The sequence below is a fragment of the Heloderma suspectum genome, chromosome 7 (genome assembly GCF_057233095.1).
Source record: "Heloderma suspectum isolate Gila_16-S chromosome 7, 16-S_ref, whole genome shotgun sequence".
NCBI classification, from domain to species: domain Eukaryota; kingdom Metazoa; phylum Chordata; class Lepidosauria; order Squamata; family Helodermatidae; genus Heloderma; species Heloderma suspectum.
In genome coordinates, this window is record NC_139464.1 from 15,625,116 (window position 1) to 15,646,177 (window position 21,062).

Sequence of the window (21,062 nt, forward strand, 5' to 3'; positions counted from 1 at the left end):
TTCCCTCATAGGGGAGAGATGCTCCAGCCCTTTGATCATTTTAGTTGCCCTTTTCTGCACTTTTTCCAACTCTACCATATCATTTTTTAGGTGTGGTGACCAGATAAGTGTCACCAACCAGGTAAGTGAAGAAACTGGTGCATGGGCATCATCTCAGTTGTTACACTGTCTCTGAGTAATGTAATATTAGAATAGCAATATAGGTTCTTGCCTTGGGGCACCTGAATTTTATCTGAATTTTTGCTGATCAGTTCGCTAGCCAGCTATTATTTCCGATGCCAGGCATTATAAGAAGAATAACCTTCTTATTTTCTCAGGCATTTTAGTCTTTCCATTTCATAGAATCATAGAATAGTAGGGTTGGAAGGGGCCTAATAGACCGTGGAGTCCAACCCCCTGTTCAATGCAGGAATCTAAGTCAAAGCATCCCTGACAGATGGCTGTCCAGCTTCATCTTCTTGAATGCCTCCAGTGTAATGGGTTCCATTGTTTTAAAGCTATCACTCTATTTTAAATCTTAGCATTGCTACTAGGTTTTAGTTTGCTTTTTTACTTTTATTTTATCATGTAATTTTAAACTTTTATAAGTTTAAACTTTTATAAGTAAGTAAGTAAGTAAATAAATATCTCATGCTAGGGCCTAGAGGTGTGAGTTGTATGCTGTTGTGTAGCAAAAGAAAAAAAGAAAGTCATTTTGCAAATGCAAGGATGGCAGGTAGTGCTTCATCAACATCACAAAGGCTGCAGCCTGTGTGGGAGCCCCTCTTTTCATTTTTTGTGCATTCTGCATTTAGAGTTGCATTGCTTCATGCTAACTGTAGTTCCTGTGACATCATAAGCCCATGCTAGTAGTGCTCATGATCAGGAAAGTCCGATGTCCTCTTAATTTGGGCAGAATGTGGCTCATGGCCTGGAAATTCTGCAGCCAAATTTGGGTAGAAGGATTCATCTGCAGAAATCCCCTCCCTGCAGTTTTTGCCCAAATTGTGAGGCCTTTCTAACTGTAAGAGAAGTACTTCACTGGAATTGATATTTAGGGATGCTGTGGAATCTCATGCATCGGTAGCTTTCATGATGATACGTTCACTTGGCATCGGTTGGGAATGCTTTAAATATTGGATGTCTTGGATAAGAGAACAGATTCCTCCTAGCTCTACTGACAGGACTTTCAAGATTGCACCCATGGTTTTCAAAGTGGGAAAACATCTACTTTCTTATAATGTTTTCCAATACTTACATCTAACACAATGATCTATATAACACCCCATACCCCCATGTATTCTTACAGTGGCCCTAAACCTTTTAGGGCTTAATTAATAGAACTACCCAATCTTGCCCAGTAAAAGTTTCTTCCCTTATCATTTGAAATTAATTGAAAGAACCCTAGCTTTCATTCTGCCAACTAACATAAATACCCTCTGACAGACGTCAGAGCCTTCTCTATTTGCAAGTGGACTCTAAAGGTATCTTTTCAGATGTTGCCACTGAGAGCACACCCAGCAGGAATCCACAGCCATTCCTGGCTCCCTAGTGAGTGTATGCATGCAGATGATATTTATTTATTTATTTATTTATTTATTTATTTATTTATTTATTTATTTTCTTAATCGCCCATCTGGCTGGTCACCTGGCCACTCTGGGCAATGTACAACAGTTTAAAACAATAAAATTCCACATTAAAACATCGTATTTCTAAAAATAGCCTAACTCACTCCAAATGCCTGCCTGAACAACCACTTTTTCAATGTGTGGTGAAAGCTCATTAAAGAGGGGGGCATGGCGGAGTTCCCTACGGAGGGAGTTCCACAGAGTGGGGGCCACCACAGAGAAGACCCTCTCCTAGCTGTCCTGGCTGATGAGACAGACAGAAGGCCATTGGAGGCTGATCTTGTCTGATATACCTGCCTTGTATGCAAACACAAGGGTTTTTTCCCATGTTGTTTACACTGTACATTTTCAAGTATATCTTTAAAACACCTTGGGTTGGATCCAGATTTAGCTGTGTGCAACTGGGCTGGTAGAAGCAGACTTCTCTGCCACCTGTTCACCACAGCGGCTCCTCCAGCTCCCTGGAAATGCTATAGAGAGGGTCAGTCTGTTGAATGGGGTGACTGTGGGGTGGGCTGTGTGTGTGTGTGAAGGGGGGATCTCTGAAATTCAGGATGAGGCATCTTCTGTGAGCAGAGCCCTTCTATCAGTGGAGGACAGATCCTGGACCCAAACCTTTAGGCGGACATCTAAACAAAATGTAATGTGTTAATCAGACCTAACAAGGAAATAAGTACTTGATCATCTGCCTTTTCATGCACTAACACCTCTGTAATGGTAGAGGGAGAAAGTGCCATAAAAGCTCCATCCAACCCAAAGAAGCTCCTATAATCCTAGTGTGCTCCTGTCCCATGGCCACTTAGCTCTGTAACTAGGGGTAGCCATCCGTCCATTCCGGTGGGCAATCCATGGGTGGGAGGAGGCGATCCGTTCCTCCCCTGCTCGGCTTGGGGGGCACTTACCTTCCCTCCTGCTGGCCAGATCCATTTGCCTCCTTCCTACCGATCGCCATGTCTTAAAAAAAAAAAAAGGCCATTGGCAGGATGTGCCCATAGACTTATACACAAAATAGAGCTGTGAATCTTGCGTATAAGCCTATGGACACATAGACTTAGACGCAAGATTAATGGCTCTATTTGCATCTAAGTCTATAGGTACATCCTACTGATGGCTTAAAAAAAAAAGTCATGGTGATCAGCAGGGAGAAGGCAAACAGATCTGGCTGGCAAGAAGCAGCCTAGTGCCGTTCCGCCTCCAGCCCTCCAAAGAATCCGGCCTCATTTGAATCTGCAGTGGATTTCTCTGACAACCCTATCTGTAACTCATCAGTTCTCCATCTGATCTCAGTTATCGCAAATCCATTTCATAGAATCTTAGAATAGTAGGGTTCGAAGGGGCCTACAAGACCATCGAGTCCAATCCCCTGCTCAATGCAGGGATCCAAGTCAGAGCATCCCCGACAGGTGGCTGTCCAGCCTCGTCTTGAGTGTCTCCAGTGTGGGGACATTTCTGTTTGCTTCTTTCTTTCCATCTTTCCAGAGTGGAAGATGCTTCTTGGCTGGGCCTGGCCTTAGCAACGCCATTTACAAGGGTAAGAAAATTTGCCCACTTCAACACCACAGAAGGTATAATTTCACCAGCTTTGTTTAGTGGGTGTTTTCTCTCCATGTTGAAGTACCAAAGATGTCAGTGCTCTTTCTCCACTGGTGGATGCACAGGCACAGCTGGAAATAAGGCAACTTTGCTTCGCTACTGACCGTCAGAGTCTCCGCTCATGTTGAAATCCATCATAGCGTGGCTAAACTTCCCGTCTTCGTTCTGTTTCACTGCCAATTGCTGAGTCAGGTTCTCCAGTGTCGTTTTGTCCTGGGTGGAGAAAGAAGAGAGGGCACAAAGCAGTCCTTTTATTAACATGCAATGGAACCGCAAAGTTCATAGGTAATTTGCAAGATTCTCCAGGGGAAGAGGATTAGCAAATAAGAAAGAAGACTGTTGAGTTGGAAAAGTAAATTAAAGGGGAAAAATAACACAATCATTTTTGGGGAGGTGTTAAGTAGGAAGTATTATGGCTGAACATTCACCCTTCCCATTTAAAAATACAGTTTATGAGCCGATGATGAGTAAACCTCAAAAGCTTGTGAAATTCAGATTGGTTTGACACTCCTCAGAGTGCTCAACTAGGATGTTTCTCAAACAGCTTTAGTGGTTCTGATAAAATTCATTGTATTGTAGGGGAATTTAGTTTCGTTTCTTACTCATCAACCCACAGGGCCACTGAAGGCATTAATATGTCTGATGTTTCAATTGGTTACTTATGTTTGTAAACTTGTAATATATAATGGTGCAATATACAGAAGATGAAAAGGCTGCCAGGACTGTTTCTGTCATACATTTTTCCCTATTCTTGGCTAAGATGCAAATCAGGCAATTGAGAAAATAGCCAAATGTTAAGGCTGAGCTGAAATAACTACCCTGTGAACACAACCTCTCTGTTTTGGTGATTTTTCAAGAGCACCCTGAAAAATGGGTGAAGTTTCCACCCCCACTCACCACTACTATGATCATGCTCCCTGCTCCTGGGGACAATTTTTTTTCTTTCATTTGCCCACAAGAAGTGAGGATGAGGACAAGAAGCATTGTTCTGACTCTGATGCGATTTCATGACGACACATGATGCCAAAGAGATCTGGCTACAGGATGGTATTTGAAGCCAAATGAGAGTGTGGACAAGGTCTCCTGCCCTCACTCTAATGTTTTATGGGTAAAACCCCCACAGAGGTGAGGAAAGATAGCCAGCTGGAGCACAATTGGCACAATCTGTGCCAGCATGCCTTAGTCACATTTCTGTTTCTGGGGATGTACACCAGAGCATCCCCAACATAAGAACATAAGAAGAGAGCTGTGCTGGATCAGACTAAGGGTCCATCTAGCCAAGCATTCTGTGCACACAGTGGCCAACCAGCTGCCCAGGGGAAACCCACAAGCAGGACATGAGTGCACAGCACCTCTCACCCATGTTCCCCAGCAACTAGTCTACTAGGCCTACTGCCTCTGATAGTGGAGATAGCATATAGCCATCAGGACTAGTAGCCACTGATAGCCTTTTCCTCCAGGAATTTGTCTCACCCCATTTTAAAGCCATCCAAATTGGTGGCTATCACTACACCTTGTGGGAATGAATTCCATAGTTTAACCATGTGCTGTGTGAAGAAGGATTTCCTTTTATTTGTTCTGAATCTCCCACCAATCAGCTTCATGGGATGATCCTGGGTTCTAGTATTATGAGGGAGAGAGAAAAATGCCCCCCTCTCCACTTTCTCCACACCATGCATAATTTTTATACCTTCATCATGTCTCCCCTTACAATCCCCCCTCCAACAGCTACTCCTTGGCCTATATCAGAGACTGCTCTCAGAGTTCCCTTGAGTTTTGGGAATGGGTTGTACACAATGTGGCAGCGGGGGAGTCTCAGACATCCCATTGTGTACTCAGAGCTCTGGCATGCGTCCCCTGTATGTTTACAAACATGGATGTCCTACGATTCACTCCTAGGTTTGAAAACATTAGGCAGCAATGATTAATGCCATGTATTTGGCTCAGAGAAGTGTGCATCCACTGTGAGGCCTCGGAAGAAGGTTTGGCAGGACCTGTTTCTTTCTCCGAGCAAGATACCCGTGTTCTTCGCAGCTGCAAAATGTTTTCAGACACGGGAGCACTGCAGCGCTACCCATATGTAATGTGGAAAGCGCAAGTGGCCTTCCCATTTCCATGAGTTGCACAGTTCAACTTGTCTGGCTTTCAGCTGCCTCCCTCTGCAGAACACCAAAGCGATAAGAGAGGGGGGAAACAGAGACTCTGTTTCAGCAACAAGACGACCCCTAACCTCCCACTACTAAAACATGCAGTATAATAAAATAATTCAATTAGTCACCATCAAAAGGAAAGTTGAGATAATTCTCAGAGGCTGTCACTCCAAAACCGAGCGATGTCAAAACAGTCAGCAATGCTTTTGTTATGCCCCTCTGAGCCATGACTTAAGTGAACCCTGAGTCAATCTCAGTGTGGAGGGAAGGAAGAGGGATGGCATGTGGGAGTTGGCGGTAGGGCGGGGGAGGTGAAATGCGACTCGCAAAAAGCTTTAATTATAAAATAACGGAGCAGCCTCCAAGGCCGAGAAGGCCCAGCTGTTACATTTAACCAATCGCTGCTGCTGAAGCAAGGAGCAAAATAACATGGTTAAGAAACCCCGACACAGGCACACACAAGAGGAAAAGCAGGGACACTTGTCTGAGCAAAACAGGTTATTTGAGTTTAAAAGAAAGGACCCAATAATCCATAAATTACGCAACTTAAATCAAAGAGGGGAGCACTATTCAAGTAAAAGCTCTACCGGGACATAGTAGGGGGTTAGAGGGGAAGAAACAGAAAAGTTTTGAAAAGGCATAATTAACGGATGATACTTTGGGTCTGTGGTGTGTGTTTCGAGCCTAGGATCACCAATGTATTTCTGGGATGTTGTATTAAGTCCAGTGCTATTGGTTATTGGCAATAGTAATAAATAAATAAATAAATAAATAAGGTAGATGGCAAAGCATGCCCACCCAATAAAGCTATTGGAACCCAAAAGCCACCTGATATGTAATACTATGGTAAAATGTGGTAATACACCTTACTGCAACCAATGGAAGACTTTCCCTTAAAGCAAACCCCAACTTCAAAGAAGGGATTTTTCTCAGGACTGCAACAGGAATGGAAAAGATTAAATCTCCTCTACCCACCTGCTGTGGTCACCAAAATTATCAGCTCCCCCCACCCCCAATGCTTAAAAAAAAAACAGATCAAAAACCTACTAATGCATACTCAATGCAAAGACACATATAACACCACATTGAGTTTGGCATTATATCAGCCAGATGATTTGTCCAACTATCCCAGTATTGTCTACTATGACTGGCAGTGACTCTCCAGGGTCTCAGGCAGAAAAGATCTCTCCCTTCACTTGCTTCCTGATGCTTTAACTGGAGACAACAGGGATTGAACCTGGGATCTTCTGCATCCAAACTATACAGTCAACCAATGAGCCATAATCCCATGAATAGTAATAAGCATAATAGCCATATGGGGGAAGGAACATATGGGTTGTCCACACTGGGGATGTGTGAATCAGCAAAATGTGAGCTCACTGAAGTTCTTTGAATTCCATCTTGAAGCTTGTTCCAACTTGAGTCTGTATTAGATTGCGAGCTTTGGGTTTGTTTGTTTTTCACATGAAAATCACTGCGTATTTTCATGTGCATTTTTCCAAATGTATGCATCATTTGTGCACAGCTTTGAAAAGTACCCATTCTTCTCCCATTGATTAAAGTGTGTATGTGTGCATTTTTCAAAAGTGTGCATGTTTTCCATGTGCATTTTTCGAATGTACACATGCTGTTGAACACTTTTTTTTTTTTTTGGTCTGCAAATCACATTGCAAGCTCAGAAATGTATGGGCTTTGACCACAGATTGTGCCCGAGTCCATGTTCAGTCCGGAAGATGTAAACTGGGTAAATCCTGATAGAAAAATGAACTAGAACAAATTTCTCATATATCCCTAGTTCACACTGATGTGCTGACTGAGGGTGAAAGATTGCACCTTATTTATTTATTTTATTTTTACCCCACTCTTCCTGCAAGGAACTCAGGATGACATACACAGCCTTCCCACTCACATTTTGTCTGTACAATGATGCTGTGAAGTAGCAAGCAAGCAAGCAAGCAAGCAAGCAAGCAAGCAAGCAAGCAAGCCAGCCTTTAAAAGGTGACAGAAGACACACAAATGGGTTGTGGTATAATAAGTGCCCACATTGACAAATGCATGAAATGTTGCCCTCAGTAGTTAGATATAAGATTTATCCCTCCCTCCCTCCCTCCCAAAAGATGTCTATGGCCAGGTAATAAAATTGTCATGGGAACTAAATACTTTAATCAGGGTCCTTTGCCTGCAGACAACAGACTTCAAACCTGTGAACATCAAAAGGATGAAGGAGAGTTGATGGCACATTCTGAAGAGGTTGAGAAACTTTGGAAAACAGAAGAATGTGTCAAAAAAATAACAAAGAATGTTCAGATCAACCCTACTACTAAAATCTCCAAACCAATCACAGGAAGACTAATGTCTTTAGACCCCTCATGGCCCTTTTGTCCTAGGGTCCTCCACTCTGTAGATATCAGAACCTTTAAACGTTATTTTCACTGGCACCATTTTGTTCAGTTTTGTTCAAGGAGATTGGCTGGTTCATGCACCCGCCCAAACAGACTGTTCTATGCTGGTTCAGTCTGTCACCTCCCACCACCCAGACCGCTTGCCTCCCTTGCCTCTTCTCCATGTTTGATATTTTCTTTGGGTTGCTTAGGATTTTAAGAGAGGCATTGTTTTGCTGCCCTCCATCTTAAGTTCTATTTTTGTTACTGAATTCTGCATCATGTGGGGCTTCAGGGTACATAAACATGGCTTTGCTTACTGTCAGTCCTCCATCCTTGGTTTTAAAGCCATTCTTTAAGAGTGTTTCTACTAGACAACAAATTGTTAACTCATTGTCTATGAGACTACGGTGATCACCCCATCATTAATTTGTAATCAGGATCCTGTAGAAGTTAGGGCAGCTGTTGCCCTCCATGAACCTCTGAGTAATTTGAACACCCAAGAAGTGAAGCCCTTCTGAATCTATCCATTTGGCCACATGCATGGCCAACTCTGTGCCACTGGAATTTGAGTTCTCTGTTGAGAAAAGGCCTCCAAATACCACCCCACCATTACCCTATCATCCTCCCCCACTCCTTATTTGGCAAAGCATAACTTCCTGCATCCATCTTCTCTCCCTCTGTCACTGCTATTAGGAATCCTACGGGGATAGGCTGTCAGTCCATAGCTAAGAGTTGCAGTCTAATCATTTTAATCCTGTAACTATTTTGGTGAAACCAAACACATATTCTTTAGGCTCAGGTATGGTCTGTGCCTCCAAGTCATTTCTACACTGTATCTAGCATATTGTACAATCTGCTGTGTGTGCACCATGTCTGCCTTCTGTCAGTTGAAGACACGGGTAGAGATGCATGTTTGATGTCTGTGTGATTGAGGACACACGGTAAGTTTAGACAGGGTAGCTTTCCTTCAGTTATCCATGCCCTGGTAACATCCTATTTGGACTACTGCAATGTGCTGTATGTGGGGCTGACTCGGAAAACAGTCCAGGAATGTCAGTTCATTTAGAATATGGCTGTAAGACAGTGAACTGGGACAGGGAAATATGGCATCATGCTAATGCTTCACCATCTTCATATCTGGTCCCATTTCAAAGTGCTAGTTTTATCCTTAGGAACATAGGAAGCTGTGTTATACTGAGTCAGACTATTGGCCCATTTACTCCAGTATTGTCAACACTGACTGGCAGTGGCTCTCAAAGGTTTTAGGCAGGATTCTTTCCTTGCCCTACCTGGAGAAGCCGGGGATCGAACCTGGGACCTTCTCCATGCAAAGCATGTGCTCCGTCACACTGAGCTATGGCCCCTCCCCATCCAAAGCCCTTCATGGTCTTGACTGCCTCTCCCCATATGTACCTACCCCTGAACTCGAGTTCTTTCCTGCTCCATGAGTCCCCATCAAGTGAGGGATGGTGCATTATTTGGGAGAGGGCCTGTTTTATTTTATTTTATTTATTATTTATTAAAGCATTTCTATCCCACCCTATATCATTAAGATCTCAGGGTGGCATACAGATAAAATCAATTTAAACAATATAAAACAATAACTAATTTAAACTCCTAAAAACATATTAAACTAGTTATAAGGTAATACCAGTTAATATCTAAAACAACAAAACAGTTAAAACAATGTGCTAAGGAATACATTTAGCCCTTAAAGCCTTTGGTAAAAAGCCATGTTTTTATTTGGCACTGAAATGAAATCAATGTACACACCAATCGAGCCCCCAAGGGGAGGGCATTCCACAACCGGGGTGCCACAGCAGAGAAGGCCCTCCCCCATGTCCCACCATAGTATACGTCTTGTACTGATGGGACGCAGAGGAGGGCCCCTCCAACAGATCTCAGTTCTCAGGCAGGCATCGATAGGGAGAGGCACTCCCTCAAATATCGAGGTCCCAAGCTGCTTAGGGCTTTAAATGTTATCACCAAAACCTTGAATTCCGACTGGAAGCGTATCAGCAGCCAGTGCAATTCCTTCAAAACTGGTATTATATGATTTTTATGAGGTGTTTCAGTCAGCAGTCTAGCTGCTGCATTTTGAACTAGCTGCAACTTCCGAGTCATCTTCAAGGGTAGCCCCCACGTAAGTGCATTGCAATAGTCTAATCGGGAAATTACCAGCGCATGTACTACTGTGGCTAGGTTAGGTTTGAGAAAGGCACCTTAGCTGTAGAGGCTTGCCTGGCGCCTATTTTGCTATCATTACGGCAGAGCTTTTTATTTTCCCAAGCCTTTTAATCTGTCTTCAATGTAAGCTGTTTTCCCTCTCTGCAACTTGTGCTATATTTACACCTTTCTTGTTGTTTTTATTGACATTGAATTGTAAGTTGTATTTTTTTTTTTTATTGATAGCCACTCTGAGAACTCTGTTACAGGGTGGCCTATAAATACTGTCTTTCTTTCTTTCTTTCTTTCTTTCTTTCGTTCTTTCGTTCTTTCTTTCTTTCTTTCATTCATCTGATAATGCTACCACTATCCACTCCCACTGCCAGTAAGAGCTCAGTGTTTCCCTGTTGGGGAAGTCTGATAAAGGCTCCTGACACGAACACCTAGTCCAGCAAATGATTTCAGTGCTCTTTCAGCCTAATGAATCAAAAAGGCATATAATGAATGGCATCAGGGCAAAGTGAATCACAAAATCAAGAGCTTAGCTGTTTACTGAAGAAGAAGAAGAAGAAGAAGAAGAAGAAGAAGAAGAAGAAGAAGAAGAAGAAAGAGGTGGGTGGCAATATCCTATCAGCTGGACCACGTGCTTTCCAAGACGGTATTTCAATTTATGTACATGGCATCACTCAGTCAAAGGAAATGGATATTCTTTCCCTTCTCTGCCCACTCACAAATTAACTGCATCATGCTGATAGTGGGACAACCCACCTTCATCTTGCAAAATCCATTTAGCAATTCCAAATGGGAAAGCACAAAGGTTTCAAGTTTGCACATCAAAATGCATCCATTAATCATGGCTGGCTTGATAGAACATAGTTTTGAAACATTTTGTAAAAGCGTTAACCATTGATGATGTCGCACAGGCTTCATCACTATGATTACACCTACCGGTAGGGGAGAGAGAATGGGTTAGTTGCGCATTGGATGGTGAGTTCCAATAGCAACAAAGTGGGCATCCAATATAGAACTGATCCATGGATTTGTACTAATTAATGCAGTGCCAAACATTTCTTTCACATTTCTTGGACAATTCTCATTCAAGCTGGTAAAAAATAAATGCTTTCTAATAAAATGTTCAAAGGAAAACATTTCGGAGACATTCTCATGGGTAGGGTTGAGGGTTCTTGTGCTTCTCTTACTTATAAGGTGTTCAAGGAGTGTCCGTGAGTGTCTTGCCTTTCATTGGATAGTCATCTCTCCAACAGCTGGCAGCCTCCCTGGCTTCCCATGCTTCAGTTAAAGCTCAGGGAAAGACATCATGAGGTAGCTACTGTCCCATGGGACATTTATTTTTGATCAGGAAGCACAGGCAGCCAGGGAGGCTGCAGAGTGATAGAGAAGTGTGTAATAGATAGGGATGTTGGAGGAATCTCTCTGGGAGGTGGAGTGTGATGAGCTTTCATAAGCTCCCCCCCTCCCAGATATTGGCTCATTTCCCTGCAAGCTGGCCTGACTCGATCTGCATCAAGCTGGGCCAGCTAGCATATTTTGTTTGTCCTCCCCCAAATTACATAAATAGAAATGTGTGCAAATTGTGGGTCATAATTTGCATGATTTGTGCAAATTTCAGCCATAATCTGTGTAAACCATGCAAATTGAGCCCCACAATTAGCGCACATTTCTATTTACATTTCTTTTTTAAAATGGAAAAAGTTCCCAGATTTTGGGAAAAGCCCTGTGGCTTGGCCCACAAATACGAGCCGAGCTGAGTGCTCCCCAGGAGGCCACTGAGCCCCAAACGGGCTGGATTCCACAGTGAGGGACATCCCTAGTAATAGAAAGAAAACACACTTAGCACTCTAGTTCACCTCCTGGTGATAACGTGAGCTCAGAAACCAAAAGACGTTCAAAAGTTCCCCAAGAAGGAGGCAGAAAAGCAGAAGCATCTTTCATGGGGGAAGAAAACCTGAGGGAAATTGGAGGACAGATTTTGTCACAACAGTAGCACTAACATGAATAACAGTGTGCTGAATTCCAGGGGGTGGATGGGTGGGAAATCTCTAGTCATATTGAAACACTTCCCTCAAAATGCTTCAGTTTTTCTAGGGGTTTACGGAACATACCAGTCTGCTGAGGGAGTCCATGGGGGGGAGGCTATCCATTCCTCCCCCTGGAATCCTCCCCGGCCGGATCCGCTCTGCAGCACGTCCGCGGAGCTGCCAGTCGGGGCCACCCACAGCCGGACTTCCATCCACTGCCAGGCTGCGGCTGCAAATGGCGTTTGGTGTAGGGGACGCCATTTGCATCCCTACCCTTTGCCATGATTGGCTACGTAAATATTTACATAGCCAATCACAGCCAAGGGCAGGGATGCAAATGGAATCCGCTACGCTGGATGCCATTTTGTTCCACAGCCCGGCAGCGGACGGCTGCGGAACGAAGATGGCAACCTGGACCAGCTGCCAGGTAGGGTGGTGGTGGGGGGTTGTCCGTTCTGCCACGGACTCTGCGGGGCCAGATTCTAATGAATCCGGTCTCTTTGGAGTCCGTGGTGGATTTCTCTGCCGTCCCTAGATTTTTCTCAAGGCCAAATTCACCTTGAAATGTCACTTCGGGCAACATTCGGTGACAATTCTAGTCCTGGGTCTTATCAGCGGTGTTGACAGTTTTTCACTAGTCATAGACTCCCAACAAGATACCTTGTACTGGCGAGGGGCACATGATACATACAAGAGAGCTTGAGCAACAACCTTTATTCAGGTTCTCTGTGGGTCATAGCCCAGATAAAAGTGTGGAAGACCTCGAGAATTTTCTGTTCAGCCCTGCCCCTCTCCTAGCCTCTGAGGGGGGGAGCCTACCTGGGGGGAGGGCCCAGGACAGGTGAGCTGGCAGTGGCTTCATCGGTGTCTACTTTGGAATGGGAGAGGTCTGTCTGGGCCCGGGGTTCTCCTCCTTCCCCTGCATCCCTTTGGAAACTGAAGAAAAAACTGTCAGCATCTTGATGCTGCAGTGTCTCCTTCTGTCTGGGATCCTGGGAACTGAAGTACAATCCCCATTATCCCTGGCAGATAATACCACTGCTTTGAGGCTGATGGGAGTGGTAGTTTAGCATCAAGACACCAACAGTGTCTCCTTCAGTTTTCAAAGGAGTGCAGGCAAATGAGGAGACCCAGCCAGGCTGCTTTCAGTAGGGCTGCTGGAGAAATTCAAGATGGACTAAAATGAGCTTGGATTTCCAAGAATCCAGTATCCGGAATCTGCTGTGGAGCAACCCCCTCAGGATGCGAGGAGTCTGTGGACTTTCAGATTTTTTTTAAACCCCTGAAATTTACACATATTTATTCGTAGGAAAATACACATGTTTCTGCTGAGGAAAAGTTGAATGGAATGGGGGACAGTACGTCAGATATTACATATTAAGGTAAATTGTTACAAAACTTCTTATGTAATTATTTGTGTATTTTTCTGCATGATGATGGAAAAGAAAATTCTGCATCCGTCTGTGAGCAGACGATGAAACAAATGGCGCCTAACAATCTGTGAAACATGGACGGAGTGGATTTTACACAGTCCATACATCCCAAGCTGTCAGTGGACCCACCACCAGCAATTACACCAGGGGTGCAGAAACTCAGGCCTGGGGGACAAATCTGCCCTACCTGGGATCCCAATCCTGCCCTCTTGGGTTCCCGGGATGGCCATGCATCCTTCCCCTGGTGCCATCCCCTTCTTCTGACCACTGATAATGTCATAGTTTCCTGACATCTGTGTACTTCCCCCCTCCCACCGCCCATTCTAAAAGTTTGAAATGCCTCTCCTAAAGCTTAGTGCTGGTTTTGACCTTTAAAGCCATGAACGGTTTGGGACCAAGTTACTTGAAGGACCGCCTTCACCCATATCACCCTGCCTGCACTTTAAGATCAGAAAGAGAGGCCTTTCTCATCTGCCCACCCATGAGAGCAGTCAGGTGGGTGACCACACATGAGAGGGCCTTCTTGGCAGTGGCCCCATACCTTTGGAACAAGTTGCCATCGGAGCTCCGCCATGCTCCGTCATTGCAGGCTTTTAAGAAGACCTGGAAAATGTATTATTTTACCATGGCCTCCCCTTAATATGATTGTTGTTGCTGCTGTTTTTGCTGTTATTGGTTTTATTGTCAGCTTTTATTGTTGCTTTTATCACTATTTTATTGTGTTTATGTTTTTATTGCTTTTAATATTTTAACAGTTTTTTATGTATTTTATTGCTGTGAACCACTTGAAAGGTGGCCAAGGAAGTTGTTAAATACATACATACATACATACATACATACTGGCAGTAGGAGCTTTAAGCTAAAATATGCTGGCATGTCCAGTATTTTGGCTCTGCCCCTTTCCCCTTCAGCCCTGCCTACCCCTAGATGTGGCCCCTGAGAGCTTTTCTGAAATTGAATGCAGCCTTCAAGCTGAAAGAGGTTCAATACCCCTATTGAACCATGTACCCATTTAGCACCATGTACCCCTTTTCCCCTTGGGGACTAGGACAGGCTGGTGGGTTGCTAGGGAACTGGGCTCCTCAAGCAGCCCAACTGGGACAATAGGGTGTTTGACCAGGCCACTTGACGTACCCCTAATTCATTTTTTGGGGTAAGCAGCTTTCTGTTTGCTTGTTCCTAGACTGAAGAAGATAGCATAGCAGTGCCTTCCCCAATAGCAGAAATTAAACATCTACAGCTGAAATCATACCAAATTTAGGGATGGTGGAGAATTTCTCCACGAATCTCTGGGAGGCCGAATGCCAACGCATTTGGCCGCCCGAAATTGGTGGTGAAATTCTCCGCCCCCCCCCGCCCCCCCAGGATGGGACTTACCTCCTTCGAATGTCCCTCTCGGCGGCGGGTCCCGGCGGTGTTTCGGCAGGGGCCAGGGCGGCGGCCAGTCTTCCGACCGGCTGCCACCGCCGCCGCCATTACAAAGTAAAGTAAAAAAAAACACGTGATAGGCTACGTAACGATTTACGTAGCCTATCACGGCTAGATTTTCAAAGTCAGCCGTGATAGGCTACGTAAATCTTTACGTAGCCTATCACGGGTGACTTTGAAAAAAAAAACAAAAAACGCTATTTGCGTTGCCCTTATTTTCGCCGTAGTCTATGTAAATCTTTACGTAAACTACCCCTGCTCAAACAAGGAACGCAAATGGCGGCGCCCATGGGCGCCGCCATTTGCATACGTGCCTTTTTTTTCCCCAAAGTCACCCGTGATCACGGCTGACTTTGAAAATCTAGCTGTGATAGGCTACGTAAATCGTTACGTAGCCTATCATGTGGTTTTTTTTTTGTTGTTTTTACTTTACTTTTTTTATTTTGCGGCCGGGGAGACGGGAGGCTCCCCCCTGGCCTGAATTTCGGCGGTGAGGGATGGGGCACCTCCCTCCCGGCCTGAATTTCGGCCGGGAGGGGCGGGGCGCCTCCCCCCCGCCAAGAACTTTGGAGGGAGAACCAAAGCACCTCCCCCTCACCGCGAAGCAAGCTGCAGGACCAGGTAAGGGACTTCCGTCCATCCTTAATTTCGAGAAATAAGGTAGGAAAATTAATCTCAAAGGAGTCTGGAATGGTGCCCTTAAGGGCCAAACAAGACAGGAACATGTCTGTCCCACAGATATCTAAAGCTGCGGAGGGGAATCGAATTTTCCCAACAAAATGTGCATACGGGTGCTGAGAACCGAGGCAATGTTTTAATTATGCGTTACCAAACAAGGAAGGAAAAGGCAAGGGGTGGTGGTAGAATGTGTACGACATGGAGAACAAAAAGGGTAAGCATCACTAGGGAGCTGCAGTTACACAATCTACTGTGAAAAGCTGATTGGCTCTGTGTCGTAGTAGGTTAGTAATAGATTGAAAAATGACTGGGGCTTGGTTTCAGTCTTGTCCCCTCCATTTAAGAAACAAGGAGAGTGAACACTCATGCAGGCCAGGGCCAGCTCCTGGCTTGAAGGAGTCCTAGGCAAATTGCCCTTTGGTGGGCTTTCTCTTCTGTTGATGGATCCCAGTACTGTTGTCATTCAGGTAGTACCAGTCCACTGGGGGCAGCCAACCTACTTTTAATTTCTCACAGTTCCCTAAGGTGACTCTGTGTCAGGGAAATTGTGGTACAGGAAACTGAGTCAAGGGATGTCTCTGTCACCAGGAAATCTAGTCCTTTTGGGCTTGCTGAGTTTCCACAGCACCCCCAACTTGGCTTACATTTGTGAGCCAAGCTGCAGGTTTTCCCCGAACTCCAGGGACCTTTTTTTGGGTTTAAAAAAAATGAAATTTGCACAAAGTGCAGCTGACATTTGCATGATTTGCACAAGTTGTGGCTGTACTTTGTGCAATGCGCACAAATTACACAAATGTGTGCAAATGGGATCATAAATTATGCAACATTAAACATACGGAAAATCTGCCAGCTAGCCTACCTTGCAGCAGACCAAGCCAAACAAAGTCTGGGAGACCGAGCCGATGAAAGCTCGTTCAGCTTCACCCCCCAGACAGATTCCTCCGACATCCCTAAGTGAGTCTCCACTAGGGATGAGTAAGAATTTCATTTCAGTTTGGTTTTGATAAGAATTCACCAAAAATTTGCAACGTTCTCTATAGGGATGGGCAAACAAATGAGTTTTTGTGAACACTGAGATTCTCTGAATTCCACCTTGAAGCTCACCTTGCCTTGTTTCCTGTGCTTGACCACGCTCTTGTTTTCAATTCATTTGAATGGGAAAAGAGCGCACTTTGAACAGGAAAATGTACATTTTTCAAAAGAGCGCATTCAAATGTGCACTCCCCCCCTTAGAGTAAGGGCACAATCCTATGGCTTGCATCCTGGGTATTCATAAGCCCCCAAACCTGGAGGCTTATGAGTGTCCTATGCAGAGTGGGAGATACCTTGCACCTCCGGTGTGGCATTTTAGCTAGATGGGCAATTTTACCTATCTAGTGGAGGCTTTCAGGAGGGGGAGGGAAGGAGGCTGGGATGGTGATAGGAAAAGGCATAAGCTGGCTGCTCTGGTCTCTTCCCCTCCCCCACTCCCAGGAATGCCCCCTTTCCCCCATCTCCGCACTCAGTAAATGGAATGTGAAGAGATAGATGGCACAGTTCTCTCCGCGCCGGCTACGAGGGGGAGGGGGCAGGGAGCACGGTTTCCTGGCTATGAGGTCAGATCCCTGTCTCCCACCTCATATGCAGGAAACCAAAGAATCCTTTGTCCACTGGACGCAGTCTAGGGGTCATAGGATAGCTCTCTAAAGCATCAAAATTCACATTCTTGGGAATGTTTGGGACTTCGCAAACAGCTTTGGAAGAGCTGCTCTCATTCACATTTGGAATTGCAAATGGGGTATGTTCGGATAATTTATGAACATGAGTCAAATTTTTGTAGATCCCTAGTTCTCCATATTCAGGACAAAAAGAACTTGACATCTTAAAAAAATGAATGTGAGAGAAACTGAAACGGACAGATTTGTCCATCCAGGCAACAAGTGTGAAGTGCTTAGTTTGATTTGAATCCCTGCATATTCAACCATGTTAGGGTTGCCACCTTTGCTTTTTATCTTCTGACAGGCTCTTCGTCTTCAACAGCTATGTGGCAGGCAGGCACACAACATGGTCTTCTCCATGCAGGGGAATAGCTGTATCTATTGAATTTGGCTGCTGCAGATGGTGAGAGGATTTCATTTCAATTCATTTTTAATAATAATTTATGAAAATTCTGGAAGTCCTTCATATTTGGGAGCAAAAGAACTTGAAGTTTTGAAAAACAGAATGTGGGAGAAAGCAACATTAACGGATTCGCCCATCCTAGTCTCCAGGCTATTAGGCTGAACCATATGGAAAGCGTCTTCCAAATGATACAGCCGCCATGTGGAGCAGTGCCTCGCAGACGTGATTTCCAGCAGCCTCTATGTGGAGGCCGCAATGATGAATTGGCCTTTAACTTCCTAGATTTCCATGGAATTAACTGGATGTTTACACTAGTACTTCCATCTAACTGAGTGATAGATCAAGCTTCAAGTACAGGGTTCCCTCTGCCACCCCTCTACAATGGGGCTGGGCCAAGCCACGACTCGGCTGACAATGGCATCCCTCCTGCTGAGGCATCCTCTTGGCTTGTGTCCTTGGCAAAATCCCAGAGAGTTGTGAACTCGGTTTGGACTGGTTTTGCCAAAAAGCTCTTCTCCAATGGCATAATTCAAGGTTAAAATTTCATTTCAGCTATACATCTTCAATACTGAGCTCCCTCTTCTCCCCACCCCACTGTCCCAAAGACAGGCATACATTTCATTCACGTTTGTTTGCTCACTGAGTAATTTTTTCTTGCAGGGATGTGAGCCAGCCCAGAGTGCCAAGATGTGCCAGCTTAGGCACAGCTCTCCAACCTCATGTTCTGCTCTGCCTTGTGCCAAATGCAGTTAGAAGCCAAGCTAAGAAGACCGGAGGGGCGGGGAGGTTGGATCCTAGAGATCTGGCAAAACCTAACTTCGAATCTGCACAACTGAAAGTGCACTGCACAACTGGCTCTTAAAGAGTTGTCATCTTGCTGGTAAGGTTCAGAATGGAGGAATTCAGGTGACCCTTTGTCCTGTAACATACCATGATGTGCCTGAAACCATCTTGAAAGCTGGTCATCTTCGAGGAAAATCATACAGATCCCATTTCCCCAGTTTTCTGATCAGATGTGGTGGTAGTAGTACAATACTTCTCTTTGGCAGAACGACACAGGTGGCCAGCTTAGCAAGTGATTAAGAACGTAAGAAGAGCCATGATGGATTAGATCAAGGTCAGTCTAGTCCAGCATTCTGTTCACACAGTGGCCAACCAGCTGCCCACGGGAAACCCACAAGCAGGATATGCGTGCAAAAGCACCCTCCCACCCAGCAACTGCTGTACATAGAGATACTGCCTCTGATACTGGAGGTAGCATAGAGCCATCAGGACTAGTAGAAATTGATAGCCTTCTCATCCAGAAATTTGTCCAATCCCTTTTTAAAGCCATCCCAATTGCTGGCCATCACTACATCTTGGGGTAGTGACTTCCATAGTTTAGCTATGCGCTGTGTGAAGAAGGACTTCCTTTTATCTGTCCTGAAGCTTTCGCTGCATGAACCATTGTGGTAAAATCCCCATTTATGAAACCATAATCTGAACCCACCCATGTACATTGGCACTATGGTTCTTTCCCCATATGTTTCCAAATAACACATGCTTAACTTGCCTCATTTTTGACACATCAAGTTTCACTTTCAAAATGTGCATGCTTCACAGCATCTGTGGCTTAATGTGGGTGAAAGGGAGATAGGTGGGGATGGCAAGGAGAAGGGAGACATAAAAGGACTGCCACCAGGGGTGGCTCCAGGATTGAAGGGGCCCAAGGCAAAATGCCGTCCAATGGGACCTCCCTGGTGGTCTTTCTAGAACTATTGGCAACAATGCTGGTGGTGATGGATGCCAGCAGCAGGAGCAGCAGCCAGTGCTCTGATGTACATGCCTGGCTGAGCTGGGGAAGGGGAGAGCTGCCATTTTAAATCCCATAATGGCCTTGATGTGGCATTACTCCAGGGCATTGTGGGAATTAATATGGTGGCTCTTCCAGACTAGGGACATACAGATTTTGTAAAATCCGTTCCGTCTGCGTTTTGTGTATTGTCAGGCGGCTCTTGTTTCATCGTCTGCCCACCGACAGAATAAGATTTTTTTTTGTTTCCAAATTTACACAAACTTGATCTGCGCAAATGAGCATTTGCACAAATCCCCGCACCCACCAAATAGGCATTTTCATACTTAAGTGTATGGGGGGAATGTGCATTTTTGGCCAGCTTGTTTTTTTTAAAAAAAATTTGGCGTATTTTTCTACAATGAAATTTGTGAAAAATCTGGGAAAGTTAGAAAAATGGTCTGCAAGTCCCTGGAATCTGCCTAACAGGGGGAAAGCCAGTCCACTGTGGAATCCATGGGCTGGATTAATGAAAATCCAAACTCATTTGGTTCCGTTGCTGATTTCTTTGACATCTCAACTGCAGGTAGGGGTGCACGAAAGTCACTTACCTGGTCTCGCAGCTTGCTTCGCGGTGGGGGGGAGGCGCTTCGCTGCTCCCCCCGAAGTTCAGGCCAGGGGGGGAGGCTTCCCTCCTCACCCGGCCGAAATTCAGGCCGGGGGGGAGGCTTCCCGCCTCGCCTGGCCGAAATTCAGGCCGGGGAGAAGCGCCCCGTCTTCCTGGCAGCGAACTTCAAAAGAAAAAAAAATGCCCCTGTGATAGGCTACGTAACGATTAACGTAGCCTATCATGGCTATATCTGCAAAGTCAGCCGTGATAGGCTACGTTAATCGTCACATAGCCTATCACGGGTGACTATGAAAAAAAAAAAGCGCGTACGCAAATGGCGGCCCCCATAGGGAGCCACCATTCGCGTTCCTTATTTGGTCCCTGTAGTCTACGTAAAGATTTACGTAGACTACGGCGAAAATAAGGGCAACGCTATTTGCGTTGTCCTTATTTTTGCTGTAGTCTACGTAAACCTTTACGTAGACTACAGGGACCAAATAAGGAATGCGAATGGCGGCTCCCTATGGGGGCCGCCATTAGCCGTATGCGCTTTTTTTTTTTTTAAAGTCACCCGTGATAGGCTACGTGACGATTAACGTAGCCTATCACGGCTGACTTTTCAAATCTAGCCGTGATAGGCTACGTTAATTGTTATGTAGCCTATCACAGGGGCATTTTTTTTTTTTTACTTTGCCTGTAATGGCGGCGGCGGCAGCCAGTCAAAAGACCGGCTGCTGCCCCCGCCCCTGACGAAGACCTGCCGAACCGCCGCCGGGACCCGCCGCCGGGAGGGACATTCATGAAAGGTAAGTCCCATCCCGGGGGGGGGCGGGGGGGTGGAGAAGTTCTCCCCGAACAACCTTCGGAGGACCAAATGCGTTGGCGCTCGCCCCCCCGAAGTTTCGGGGAGAAATTCTCTCCCATCCCTAACTGCAGGTGCTCATCGCACCAGAGTATTGGACGACCTTGATGAAGGAGGAGACAGGAGGAAAAATTAAAGGGAGGCACAGGGCAGGCAGGCAGGAATCACCAGTGGGTTCCCAGCAGCTGTCAAAGGATTGTGTGTTGATGCTGAGCTGGGCTGCCGCCCTGAATGTTTTTG

At 45.3% G+C, this 21,062-nt stretch overlaps 1 protein-coding gene across 3 annotated transcripts in view; it reads right to left on the reverse strand.

The window, feature by feature from the left end:
- SOX5 (SRY-box transcription factor 5) overlaps positions 1 to 21,062 on the reverse strand; it is a 738,693-nt gene that overhangs the window by 20,317 nt on the left and 697,314 nt on the right. For all 3 annotated transcript variants that reach the window (XM_084809162.1, XM_084809164.1, XM_084809161.1), the window contains one exon: positions 3,306 to 3,414. In XM_084809162.1, the coding sequence (XP_084665288.1) occupies positions 3,306 to 3,414 (109 nt within the window). The remainder of the gene's footprint in view (positions 1 to 3,305; positions 3,415 to 21,062) is intronic.